General features: G+C 23.7%; 3 protein-coding genes across 4 annotated transcripts; 2 read left to right on the top strand and 1 right to left on the bottom strand.

Annotated features, from left to right (window-relative positions):
- The first annotated feature begins 25 nt into the window (after positions 1 to 25).
- On the top strand, positions 26 to 989 carry LOC122852941. The gene is made up of 4 exons (XM_044153082.1): positions 26 to 271; positions 378 to 502; positions 598 to 711; positions 788 to 989. Exons 1-4 carry the CDS (start codon positions 126 to 128, stop codon positions 901 to 903), a joined length of 501 nt encoding a protein of 166 aa, XP_044009017.1. The 5' UTR covers positions 26 to 125; the 3' UTR covers positions 904 to 989.
- Positions 990 to 1,116: 127 nt separating this feature from the next.
- On the bottom strand, positions 1,117 to 13,624 carry LOC122852868 (mitoguardin). The gene is made up of 8 exons (XM_044152959.1): positions 13,437 to 13,624; positions 13,175 to 13,325; positions 12,957 to 13,100; positions 3,029 to 3,216; positions 2,523 to 2,660; positions 2,143 to 2,424; positions 1,838 to 2,071; positions 1,117 to 1,749 (listed from the first exon to the last, which is right to left on the bottom strand). The coding sequence occupies exons 1-8, from the start codon at positions 13,530 to 13,532 to the stop codon at positions 1,432 to 1,434; spliced, it is 1,551 nt and encodes a 516-aa protein (XP_044008894.1). The 5' UTR covers positions 13,533 to 13,624; the 3' UTR covers positions 1,117 to 1,431.
- On the top strand, positions 4,291 to 12,446 carry LOC122852885 (protein unzipped). 2 transcript variants are annotated; one of them, XM_044152982.1, is made up of 5 exons: positions 4,291 to 5,088; positions 9,078 to 9,294; positions 9,722 to 10,113; positions 10,201 to 10,535; positions 10,629 to 12,446. In XM_044152982.1, exons 2-5 carry the CDS (start codon positions 9,084 to 9,086, stop codon positions 11,152 to 11,154), a joined length of 1,464 nt encoding a protein of 487 aa, XP_044008917.1. In that variant the 5' UTR covers positions 4,291 to 5,088; positions 9,078 to 9,083; the 3' UTR covers positions 11,155 to 12,446. The 2 variants fall into 2 exon arrangements, with proteins under 2 accessions (XP_044008917.1, XP_044008926.1); XM_044152991.1 differs by having other exon boundaries at positions 4,536 to 4,552.
- Positions 13,625 to 13,764: the final 140 nt, after the last annotated feature.

Here is a 13,764-nt window from a genome sequence, read left to right as displayed (position 1 = left end):
AAGGCTGTTGGTTGATTTACAACGAAATCAAACGAAATTGTCGTTAATGAATTTTCATAATTGTTGTTGACCATTGTTGACTAAAAATTATAAAATTTATAATTAGTTTTATTAATTATTCAAGTATGGATATGCCAAGCTTAAAAAACTCAAATGTTATCACTCCAAATGTTGTTTGGTATCAAAATGATGATCGTGTTGTTTTGCGAGTAATGCTGATTGATGTTGATGATTATTTTTTGGCTGTTGACTACAATCAGCTACGATTCAGGTAAATTAAAACAATAATAATATTCTTTCATTACCGGTACATTGATAGTTAATGTATTTTTCATGATATAAATTATAAAATAAATATTATTTTTGCTTTCTTTCAGCACAATCAACAACAACAAAAATTATTATCTCATTTTGAATCTCTTTGGTGCTGTTATACCTGAAAAAACTTTTCACAAAAATCTTGGAAGAGAATTGCGAATTGAATTGCCAAAAGCTCATCGATGTAAGTTACAAATTGACAAAATATTTTAAGCTGAACTTGATCAAATAAATTATAAACTTGTTACTGAAATTCTCTTGTACTCTTTATGCTTTTAGTCTTGAAATGGAGCAGACTTGTATTGAACAGAGAAAAAATTCCTCAAATATCAATGGATCTTGATAAGGTTGAAATTGAACAATGGAAATTAAAAAAACCAACTATCAAACATGGTAAATAAATAAATAAAACCAATAAAATCATCAAATAATTAGTTATAATTATCAACTTGTTTTATTTTTATTTTAGAATGGACTGATTGGAATGAGTATAAAAGAATAAATAATTTAAATATCATGCCTGATGTTCCATCTTCAGATGGTGAGTCATCAGACGACGAGAGATTCAATCTCATCGAAGATTAATTAATTTGTTCTTCTAACAATAATTAAATCTAATTTGTTTTTTTATATTTTATATTGTTCTTAATTATATTTAAATTAATTCCAAATAATATGTTAAATATTTGATAAAAAAAGCCATGAATTTATGTTTAAAAAATTCTATAATTTAACAGTGTTAATTGTCAAATAATAATTATAAATAAATTTCATAAAATTAAAAAAAAAATTACTCAATTGTTTGTATTGAAATTATTTTTACTATTAATTCTGTACATGGATATATACAAAGACAATAATTAAATAAACTTATCACTGTCAAATGAGAAAAAAAATAATAATAAATACTTAATCAATTAATAAATAATCCAGTTGAATAAAAAAAAAAATTGTGTTTAAAAAATAAAAAACACAAAGATTAATTGTACAAAAGACAAGTGCATGATATATCAAAATTTTGTGATTTAATTTATCAAGAATTAGTTTATAAAAAATTCCCTTTTTGTGTGTTATTTTAATTACGTTTTCTACTTTATATAATAAATAATTATACTAACAACCTTCTAGTGAAAGACGTTGATTAATATTTTCAACTCTAATTCTCATTTCATTTAGTATATCTTCAGCAAGATTATCAACATTAGTATATCTAACTTTAAAAAAATTAAATATATCAATTAAAAATTCAATAATTTGATCTCTAAAATATGTACAAGTTGTTTTTAAATTTCCATCTGGACCAAGAAAACCCCATACAAGTACTGGTGATATTTGTTCAGATATTGAATAAAAATGTGATAAAAATCCATTATTATATTTTAACATTTGACGTTTTCCCATTAATACTGACCAAACAGCTGTTCCAATTGCCTAAAAAATATGAAAATATAATTAACAATCATCTTGATAATATAAGCTAATTATTAAGATAAAAAAAAGTATTGATTTTTATTATTACAGTTTCACGAAAACTGGCAGATATCCAACGATTTTGTAGAATAGCTTTGATTGATGTTGGTGGTCTTTCAACTTCATCAAATGCATCAAGAAGCATAAAATCAATAAGAACATCATAAAAATTCATACATTTAACACCACGACCACCAAGTTCTTCTTGCATGACTTTTTGATTATTAGTATCAGCAAGAAATATTAACATTTTATCATAAGCAGTAATAAAATCTTTTGGATCCTGTTGAGCATAAAAAATATAATATATTAATTTAATGAATATATTGATTGATGAATAATTAAAATACATACACGATCAGCAAATATAATAAGATCACTTATAACTTGACGACCAATATCAGATATCCAATTAGCAGTACCAGGTAAACTAAATAATCTTGAATATGCTTGTCTCAAACAATGTACCTTAGCTAAATATTCAACATCTGAACCACATCTAACCATTTCACTGTGTAATTTTCTACATTCAATACCTTGATCTTCATGTAATTGCAATGCAGTATGATATAATTTTTGTTTTTCAAAGTGTGGAAAAAATTCTGAGAATTCTTCAAACTCCTTGAGGTCTGCGACCTGTTTAAAAATATAAATAAAAAATATATATAATTAGCATATGAATGCGTCGTGTTTAAAAAAAATGTTTTAAAATAAAATAAAAAAATTTTTATTACTCCATCCTTTGCTGAAGCAAAAGACTCAGGTGACGAAGCTGCGTCAGCTTTATCCTTTTCTTTGCCAGATCTTGCTGTTGAAGCTCTCTTATAACTTGCTTCACTTCCATCGCTGTCATTGCAAAATAATACCGAGTGCTGTGAAATACAAATAACAATAAATTTATGTAAATAAATCATAAAATTAAACACACGTTTTTTGTACGTGACATTTTCAATTTAAATGTTCAATAAAATATTATATTACTCTAATGTATTTGTAAATAAAATAAAAACAAAATTTAACAATAAAATTGCTGATAATATTATTAAAATTATTTGTATAAATAATATTTAACAATTAATTTTGTTTAATTGAATTTTTGATAAGTTTTAAAAGCCATTATAAATTGTATAAACTTTTAATATACTTATAAATTTATTTATTAATGAAAATTATTGGATAAAGTTGTAATAAATTTAGTTGAATTTATAAATAGTTAATGAATTTAAATTTATTATTTTACCTGATCAATAAATAGTAACTCTGCAGTACTTTGAATTTGATAACCAAGGTCGAGAAGTTCTTGTACATCACGAGTAAATGCAGCATCGGCTTTTGATGGTAATGCAAGTGCATTGGTACCAAGTGCACAACTGAATGCTGTTAATGCATCTTCCCAACAATATAATGCTTTTTCCAATGCTTCAAGACCTTCAACAAAAATAAGCAAAATTAGTCAATTAAATAAATCAAAAAAAGAAGCTTTTTAAAATTCAAAAAAATAAACAAAATACAGTTAATGACATTTCATAAATTAATCTAGTTTTTGTTGCCAACTTTTTTTTCTTTTAAATGTCAACTTTCAGTACAGAAAAAATACATTTTTTTTTTACTGTAATTAATGGTTTTTTTTATATATTATAATCTCGTCAACAATAGCAAGATTATTATATATTTTTTCTATGAATAGAAATCTATTTTAAACTATTTGCTATATCGATCTACATGGCAATTGATGACAAGTATTATTTTTTATTGCTCTTTTATAAAAATTCGAATTTTCATTAATTTATTGAGACAAACAAATACGTTTAAATTCAACAAAACTGTACAAATAAAATTGAAAAATAAAAAAAAGAATTAAATCCATCAACAATGGTAAAATTACAAAAAAGAAAAAAAAAACATCTGTCCCTCCCCCTTAAAGTCTCCCAGGTGGGTACCTGGGAGGGTACAACTCACAATTCACGAAAAAAAAAGGGAAGATTTTTCCTATTCTCCCCAAAAAAAAAAAAAAAAATAAAAAAAACAAGTAGCAAAAGAAAAAGAAGAAGAAGTAGTAGCAAAAGCACATAGGAAAAAATCAGGTCGACCTGAAAAAGGAACCAAAATAAGGGTGGTAAAATAAGTAGGGAGAGAAGAAATAAAAAAATAAATAGACCTTTCCAAGTTCCAACCCTGCAGTGAAATAAAATTTCTTGGTCTAAATACTTCAATAATACATGAAGAAAAAAATAATAAAAATTTCTATGTAGACTATCTGTTGGAGTTGTTGGTCGTCAAGGCATCAATAACACAAGCTTAAACTTACATGATTTTCATCAACATATATATATTTCTCTGACGTAACATTATTTGAAAATTCGCATTGGAGGATGTGTCATTCAGTGGTGCGACCTAGAAGGGGTCGATAACACACATACAAACCAACAACCCTCAACATGTCTGTATGTTGTAACACAAGAGAGGGTGAATTTTTATTATATTTTTTTTTTTTTTTTGCGCAGTCTCTATATTTTTCGCAATAATAAAATCAACAAAAATTATATATCTATAACACTTGGGGCTTCATTGTAAAAACATTGACATTATTTTATTTAAATTAAATAAATATTTATAAATTGACAATTACTTGTTTTTTTGTTTGAATGAAATTTTTCATTTTTGGAGCAAAAAAAAATTTAAATACTTGGAGGATAATCAAAAGGGTCGGAGAACTCGTGCCGGTTGAAGAAACTAAAATATATATTATATATTAAAGTAAAAGGTAGATAAGAGAGGGGAATATAATATACAAGTTTTTATTTTTCAAAAAGAAAAAAAAAATATAATATAATAACGGTTGAAAAAAAAAAAAAAAATAAACTACTCTTAGTTGAAAATTGTGTGGCTTTCATAAGTTGAATCTCTGGCGCACCACCACATTCGTTACAAAATATCAAACGCGTCAGTCGGCTTTCGGCATTCAGTGAATGTTAATCGTGCTCTTTATTTTATTACTATTAAAACATATCAATAAATAGTTATTTAATAATATATACTTTATATAAATTAAAAATATCAAATAAATAATAATTTGTGTCAAGTTTTTAAAATTTACATATTTTTCTTATTTTTTTTTTTCTTTTCTATTTTATATATTATGTTATGATTAAGTTGTTAATATTTTGTTTTACATGAAAATTAATTTGATGTTAATTTAATACAAGTGATAATAATTTTGTTATTATTTATTATGTTTTGTTGATTAATTTTATTAATTTCATGGATTATTGAAGAGGATAATTGAAAAATTATAAAATTGTGAGTATTTAAGCTATTTCATTTTGAAACCTTGAAATTTCAATCAACAAAATTGACTTGATATTTTGGCCATTATTTTGTTATTCTTTCTAAATTATTTTTATTTTATTATTAGTCATTTATTTTTTTTTTGTCATTCGTATTTATTATTGTGACGCAGAGTTAATGAATAAAGATTCTTGGAGCCTTTTGAAGAATTTTCAGACGAATGACTAAGTCAATTGAATGAAATTAAAAATTTTAAAAAAATTTGTAGAAAATAAGATTAAGCTATGTGATGATGATGCTGCTGTTGATGATGATGATAATGAAAAATAAAATGAAAAAAAACAAACAGGAAGAAAAGAAAAAGAAAAAAAAAACAAATCTGTTGATGTCTTTTGTAATTTAAAAAATAAGATGAGTCATGAATAACAAATATAAATCATTCACTAAATATATATCATCTTGTAATTTTCCAAATAATTTATATGAATTTATTTTGACTATTATAAAAATAATAGTCAAAATACAACAAAAATATTGTGATTTTTAAAATAAAAATAATATTTTAACTGTTAAATTTAATTTTCATCATTATGAAAACAATCAAGTATAATAATTTAACTTGTTTACAATATTTACAACAACGTATTGCCTTGATTATATATTTTTTTCCCTCAGGAAAAATTAATTTATAAAAATAAAACAATTTAACGAGATAATATATATAAAATTTAAATTAAATTCCCACTGTAATTTATATCTGATTAAAATGGCATGAGGAAATGATAATATCAAGGCTAACATGTCAAGAAGAAATCATTTTTTAAAAAATAAATAATTTAAAAGAAAAAAAAATGTGTCAAGTTGCGCAACCAGTTGACACCTCAAAATTACGTCAAATGTTTACTGCAATTTGCTCAAAATAAAAACAAATTTAAATTTTGGCTAATTTTTAAATTTGAATTTTAAAATTGTTGATGAACCAATTGATATAATTTATATAAATTTTTTTTTTGGCTTTTATTGATGTTTGGATTTTTGATTGTCAGGGCCTGACCTTGAGTTGGGCGCGTGCGGAGGCCGTGTGTTTGATTCCCCTTAACTTGGGGCTATGTACTTTTGCCGGAAGGATCGATACAAATAATATACCAACCTTTGCTTTTCATTTCCAACCATTACCCTCACTTTTCTTCAATTATTATCATCAACAAAACTAGCTAGAAAATTGTTTTTTTTTCAATTTTAAAATAACACTTTTACATACTATCTGGAATTTATTAATTGCCATCAACTAGACTATTGAATACTTGAATAATTATCTACTATAAATATTTATAAAAATAGATAGTAACTAGTTTACCAAGAGAAATCAGTAAATTACTTGAAAACCTTACATTTATTTATCGAGAAAAAAATAAAAACAAGTGGAACAAAAAAAAAATAAATAAATTGATTGAGAGGAAGTACCTCATCCTCGTGAACTAACACGCAATTGACCTCACGAAAATCGATAAAATACAATCTCTAGAAAAAATTACATAGGAAATGAATTCGAAAAAAAAGAAAAAAAAAAGTATGCATGCACACAATGGTCAAATAAATAAATGACATTTTTAAATCAGAAAAATTAAATTCATGACCTACCTAAAAAAATAAATTCAATTTAAAAAAAAACTCAACTAGATTTATCATATATATTTTTTTGATGAGATATAGTGCTTGATAGAACTGACACAGAAATAAAAAAAAAAAAATTAAGTATCCTAGGTATAATAACAAGGGGCAAATATATAAATGTATTATGAAAAATTGCATGTTGTAATATTCGCCTACATAAAATTGTTAAATCGACCAGGCCACTCGTTTCCCTGCTGTCATCATCGTGATCGTCATCAACATCAGCATCAAGGGGAGACAAGTAGTGTGTTAATATAAAATTAAAAGAAAAATGTTTATGTGTGTGACCCAGCATGACTAGTGCTCATTAAATTTATAATAGTCAATGTCAATTATTAAACATAGGTCAAATAATTAATAAACTTGGAATTTTAATTTTAACAATATATTTTTCTTTAACGTTTTAATTTTATATATGTTAATTTATTTTTTAAATATAAATATCAAATTGTTTTTTGATTTTTAATTTAAATATATAATTTAATTATTTTTTATTTTTACATTTATTTATTTTGTTTAACCTTTTTCATTTATTATCATATTTACAAAAGTATATTTTGTTTTTTTTTTTTTTTATGCCAGCTTGACCATATTCAAATACTTAAAAAATTCATAATTTTTTTTTTCATATATACAAAAGTATATTTATTTTTTTTATGCCAACTCGACCATTCAAATAGTGATACTTAAAAATTTCACAAATTTTTTTTTTTTTCAACATACAAATCAAGTTGAGTCAAGTAGTTTTGTATATTCACAGAGAATTTTTTGTATTCATGATGAAATAACATGAAGGTCATTTAAAATAAGCAAAATGAATAAATATTTTTAAATAAAAAAGTTTAAAAAATATAATATTAAACATGTATACCAGTTTGAGAAATAAATTTTAAATCGAAATATTACTAACACCCATGGGGATTAATTGTTTTTCGATTGGAAACAATAGATGTACGAATGGATAATTCGAAATTGATTTCGAATTGATAATTAAAATTCAAATGAAATAGGAAATTGTATTTAAATTTATGAATAAATCTCATAACAATAATATATAACTTTAATATCTTATTTCATATTAAATTAAGCATCAATATATCTTTGAATATAATATTGAGATTTGATCAACAGTTTGTTTGATAGTTTGTTATTTTAATATACGTCAGTCAGTATACGACATACTGGGCAATAAGATATTAATCAAGATTGTAATGAGTAAGATAGAGGGTACAAAATGACATTGAAACTGAGAGAGATAGATTATCATACTGTGTTGGGTTATCATGGCAACGTTGGACGTTTTATTTTCTACTAGTCAGCTTGGGTCCCCAATGAAAATCGATATTCCTTTTGGCGAATGGCTTTGCTTCTTACAACCTCATCTACCTTTTTTTTTTTATTTTCTAATCTATTCATTCAATACTTTAGTAAATATTACATAATATATATATTTTTTTTTCTTCATCAAATATATCCTGTTACTTGTAAAATAAAATTTAATCCCTTATTCAAGGCTTTAAATTAATAGAATATCAATCAAACATATCATAAACAGAAATGAATATTTTTTTAATAAAACATAGATGTCAAAAAAATATATTAATAATTTTTAATTGCTTTGAGATGAAAATTTAATTAATATTTTTTTTAATTAAGCATTGATTAAATTGCATTTGCACATGGGTCATCAGTGCAATTTATAATGATCAATCAAGGATTGTTCTAGGCAACACCTACATACAAAATATTCGGTCAAGGATTTGCTTCTATTTTATTTATTTTTTTTTGTTTATCAATGGTTTGGTCAGTGATGCTATGCATATGCATATAGACATGAACATGAATATATTATTATTGATGTTAGAAATAGTTTGTTGCGGTTGTAAACGGTGCCACGGAACATAGCACCGTTACAATGAATAACCAGACATGGGTGCAATACCGTGACCATTACGATTGCCACTGGCAAGTGAATTTGCAAATCGTAACAAATCAACAAAACTTGTCTTCCGTTTCCGGTTTCCGTTGGTCAAGAAAAACATTATTTTTTCACAAAAAAAATCCATCAGATAATATACAAAGATTTCTAGATTAATTAGTTGTATTTCATTTTTTTTTTTTGGTAATAAAAAAGAATTTTTTTTAATAGTAATAATTATTATTATTAAGTAATTTAAATAAGTTACTTTTTTTTTTTTTTCTACTTTGAAAATAACGGTTGTTTAATGATTATGATAATTAAAAAATGAAAAACTTTTCTAATGTTTTTTCTTTTACAGGAAATATTTTCACATGATTAAAATATTATAAATATTGTTTAATTGCAGATTAAAATGAGGGTCAATAAAATAAATCGTAAATTATTGTCATTAATTGTTATATTAACATCAACTTGCATGACAATTGCTGACAACAGTGTACATATTTTGGGTAAATTTAAACAAACTGTAACATCAAGTACACTTAATTGGTTACCAATTGGACATTATGATAAAACAAAAGTTCCAGTAATTGGAGGTTTTTACGAGATCATCAAAGATCAAGGTAAATAATTTTAATTAAAATTATACATAAAATTCTATAATTAAATATACAGAGTAAAAATAAAAAATCAATTAGCTTTTTATAGAAAATTAAATAACCTCAAGATTAAATAATAATAAAAATAAATTAACTAATTAATTTACATCTTTTTTTTATGATTCATAAAAATTTAAACATTCTAGTAGTATTATTTTTAACTATCAAATAAACAATAACATCATTGTATATTAAAAAAAATAATAATAATAAATTTTTAAATTCAAGATAAAATGTAATGACAAAAATGATTATTTTTTTGATAATATATAATAACAGTATTTATTTAAGAAAAAAAATAATAATAATAAAATTTTTTTTATTAATATTTATTAAATTTAACTGATAAAAATAATTTTATTTTTGTTTTGTTTTTAATTAAAAAATTTAGATAACGAAATGAGCGATAATAATCAAGTTAAAATACAAAAACCAATGTATGTTTGTCGAGTACGTCATAATGGTGTTTATGTTGCTGGTAGTCAATTAAAAGGAGAAAAATATTGTACAGTTACATTTTTACAATCAGTAAAAAAATATAATAATTATGATTTACTTGAAAATGTTGAAAATTCAGCACGTTTAAGTTGGCGACGTTGGGGTAAATCTGATTTACTACCAGCTGGTGCTGTATTAACAGATACATTTTATGTTGCACGTTATCCATCAACAAATAATGATGATAACAACAATAATAATACAACAAAAAAATCATCATACACCCACTATATTGCAACACTTAATAAAGAGGAAACATTTGGACAAATAACATATGTTGACGATGTCAGTTTTAATAAACAATAATAATATTTTTATTATTCAATTTATTGTTTGATTTATGATTAATTTAATTTTTGTTTTTCATTTTAGGAAGGCAAAGAAGTATCAGTAAAAAGTGGTGAACTTCTTACTGAAACAGAACCAAATTATTATAATTTAACTGATATTGTATTTAATAATGGTAGAAAAAAAATATTAAAAAATAAAGAAATAATAATTGCACAAGAAATTATTAAAAATACAAGACATAAAGCAGCAAATTTTGCACAAGAACTTGAATATAAATATAATTATTCAAGTTATTGGGGACATCGTCCAGAAATGTTAAAAGCATTAAATACATATTTATTTTTAAAAAATAATACACAAATTGGTGAAATATCATGGGGAATGGAAGAAAAAAAAGAACGTGAAGATGTTTACAAGTAATATTAAAAACAACAATAATAAAAATTTAATTTAAACAAAAATAAAATGATAATAATAATGATAATATTTTTTTTTTTTTTTATCAACAGGGTTGAAATTTATTTGGAACCAGGTACAGCTGTTAATTTAACATTGAAAGCAAATTATACAGACTACGAGATACCTTATACTGGACAACTAGTGTCACACTATGAAGATGGTGAAACTACAACACGTGAAATAAGTGGTATACGTAGAGAAGAAACATTAATGAATTTTATACCTGAAGCTGGTCCAAGATATTATTTAAGTAATATGAGTATTGTACCAACAACATTACCACCACCAACAACAATTCCAACAACAATACCAACAACAATCAAAACAACTAAACAATCAAGTGTTATTACACCACCAACAATAAGACCATTATCATCATCATCATCATCAACAACACTCAAAGTTGATACTGATGAAAATTCAGTACATAACAATAATCCCAATCCCCAGAGTAACAATGAACCTCCATCGCCATATAAAAATAATGATGATGATTCAGCTGGTAATAATATGACACTTTGTCTTCCTATTATTTTATTGTCAATGATTTTTCTTAGTCTTTACAGAATTACGTGAATATTATCTATTTAATTAAAAAAAAAAAAAAAAACAACAAAAAAATGTAGAAAAAATTTATTCGATGTAAACCGACAGTCTAGACATTTCTTTTCCCAAAAAAAAACCTATTTGTTTATTTAGAAAGATTGATAAAAAAAATTATTATAATATTGTATACGTGGTATTGCCAAGGTTTATGACACAATGATAATTATTGGAAATGTGATTATATTAAATTTAATAACCACAGTCATGTCCAGCTTGCCTTTCGATAAGGTGGCCTCTTTAAAAAATAATTTATGCCCTCTCATGGTTTAATGTATTTTCAATTTTTATGACGAGAAGAAAAAAATAATAAAAAAAATAATAGCACAGTAAGAAAATAAATAATATATTGAGCTAGTCTTTACTGAACGTTGAGTACAAGAGCCAGATAATATATGTTCCACGTTTAAAAAATACTGAAGAGAATTAAATTAACATATATAAATTCAAAAAAAAAAAAAAAATATTCCATTTAGAAAAAATATATATTGACGATTTGATTGTACTTTTAAATACCGATAATCAATCAATTTAAAAAGAAAAAAAAATGACAAATTATTTAGCATTTATAATAATTAATAAAAATATATATATTTATTTTTTTTTAATTTCTCATTATTGCCAGCAAGTATTTTTAATCTTGGATTATAAAAATGTATAATATATATATTTCCAAGAATGTAAATTATAAAAGCTACGTAAAAGAGAAATGATTTATTAACAAAAAAAAAAAAATAATGAGACAAAAAAAAAAAAAAAGCTATGTAAGTATAAAAGAAAAAAAAAAAATGCTACATTATATTTTTGGAGATTGGAATACAATCAAGACTTGTAATATTTATAGAAAAGATAAAAAAATAAAAATAATAATGAACATTAGAATGTAAGATTGAAAAAAAGAATTAATTAAATTTGTAAAATTAAATTGGGGCTAGTGAACCTAATTTAATTAATTTTTTTAATTTACGTAATATTATTGTGAATAATTATTTTTTTAAATTTATGTTGATAATTATATTTACTGATGTATTAATAATTTTTTTTTTTTCTTTGTTGGTATTTAATTATTATTTAATTAATGTCAAGCTATTATTGACATGTTAGCCATGCTAATGCACATTATAAAAAGATAATTGTAATTGAAATAAATATGTTGATTTTGGGTGTGTTAAGGAGCGATGAAAGAAAAAAAAAAAAAATTACATTATCCAGTACAATTAACAATTAGTGCTTAATTAAAAATTTGCTGGGAATGTCTAACGAGCTTTTTATCCTTAAAATTTTAGGAAAAAAAAATATCTAAATATTATTATGACAAAAATTTAACTCAATTGAGTTAATTATTTTCAAAAAAAAAAAAAACATAATCATTTTTTCAGCAATAATTTCAATGATATCTATGTGTACCTACTATGCAATTTAATTGACTGAGTTATTATTCAAAAATAATTAATATTCGCTTTCAAAAATTATTATTTTTTTTATCATTTGTCGTTTATGTTATTGATGATAATAAAAGCTATGCTAAATAAATCATGTGTTTTATTTTAAACTATCAAAAAAAATTAAATTTTCTCATTGACAATACCGAGATATTAATTATTCAAGTTTATCTTGTCTTTTTATAGTCAATAAAAAATAAAATAATACTATTTTTTTAATTAAATTCAATTGAATAAAATGTTTTAGTAATTATTTCGATTGTTAAATGATTGCAAATGTTGAATTGATGATTATAACAAGTTGTCAATTAAAAAATATAAATATTAACTCACCTAAAACGCCATATTGTTGTGGTGTCAGTCTTACATCACCATCAGGTCCTCCAGATATTGATGAAGCAAGACTGGCTCTGTCACTGACATGACTCCTAGAACTTGCCTCACTTCTTTTTGCCCAGGATACTTGTGACACTGCATCTAAATTATTTAACAAAAAATAATTAACAATACTAAAAAGACAATTAATCAATATTAATATTATAAATATTAACCAAAATTTGATGGTTTAGCACTTAATAAACGTTGTCTCAAATCACGAGTAAATTTACGATTTGTTGGATGTGGTGGTCGTCGTTTTCTTTTTAAATATTGTGCTAATCCACTTAGCAATAATGTTCCACTTGCCAAGCATATTATAACAATCTAAAATTATTAAATAATTATTACTATTTCATTCATAAATAAATACTATTGTTGATAAAAAATATATTATATTCTAACCTTTATTTAGATTTGTTAAAATGATTTATTTACCTTTTGGGATTTTGATAAACTCATTGCTGGTAATTTGACACTTGTACAACGATTGAATAATTGTTTTAAAAAATATTGAGCATCAATCATTGACATTGTCAAATTAATTGGATATTTTATTTTGTTATTATTTATTTTATAATAACGTAAATAATGTGTGCCGTGTCTCGTGTGTAAACTTTTTTTGTTCTCTCTTTCTCGTCTCTCTCTCTCTTTTTCTCTCCAGCCAACGGTTTTTTTATGTTTGCAGTTTGGTAACACTGGCAAAGGCAGCATCTAGATATTTTTTGTTATCTTGTTGGCAACAATAATAAAATAATAATAATAA

Source organism: Aphidius gifuensis, linkage group LG1 (genome assembly GCF_014905175.1).
Source record: "Aphidius gifuensis isolate YNYX2018 linkage group LG1, ASM1490517v1, whole genome shotgun sequence".
In the NCBI taxonomy this organism is placed as follows: domain Eukaryota; kingdom Metazoa; phylum Arthropoda; class Insecta; order Hymenoptera; family Braconidae; genus Aphidius; species Aphidius gifuensis.
Note: the sequence above shows the minus strand (reverse complement) of the source record. Positions and strands in the feature narration are given on the sequence as shown.

Excerpts from the sequence above, each read along its gene's own strand:
- LOC122852868 (XM_044152959.1), bottom strand. The coding sequence starts at position 13,532 with ATGTCAATGATTGATGCTCAATATTTTTTAAAACAATTATTCAATCGT. Across the intron at positions 2,425-2,522 it reads TTGCTTCAGCAAAGGATGGA|GTCGCAGACCTCAAGGAGTT; the intron begins GTAATAAAAATT and ends ATTTTTAAACAG. Across the intron at positions 2,072-2,142 it reads TTATTATATTTGCTGATCGT|GATCCAAAAGATTTTATTAC; the intron begins GTATGTATTTTA and ends TATGCTCAACAG.
- LOC122852941 (XM_044153082.1), top strand. The coding sequence starts at position 126 with ATGGATATGCCAAGCTTAAAAAACTCAAATGTTATCACTCCAAATGTT. Across the intron at positions 272-377 it reads TACAATCAGCTACGATTCAG|CACAATCAACAACAACAAAA; the intron begins GTAAATTAAAAC and ends GCTTTCTTTCAG. Across the intron at positions 503-597 it reads ATTGCCAAAAGCTCATCGAT|TCTTGAAATGGAGCAGACTT; the intron begins GTAAGTTACAAA and ends TTATGCTTTTAG.
- LOC122852885 (XM_044152982.1), top strand. The coding sequence starts at position 9,084 with ATGAGGGTCAATAAAATAAATCGTAAATTATTGTCATTAATTGTTATA. Across the intron at positions 9,295-9,721 it reads CGAGATCATCAAAGATCAAG|ATAACGAAATGAGCGATAAT; the intron begins GTAAATAATTTT and ends TAAAAAATTTAG. Across the intron at positions 10,536-10,628 it reads GAACGTGAAGATGTTTACAA|GGTTGAAATTTATTTGGAAC; the intron begins GTAATATTAAAA and ends TTTTATCAACAG.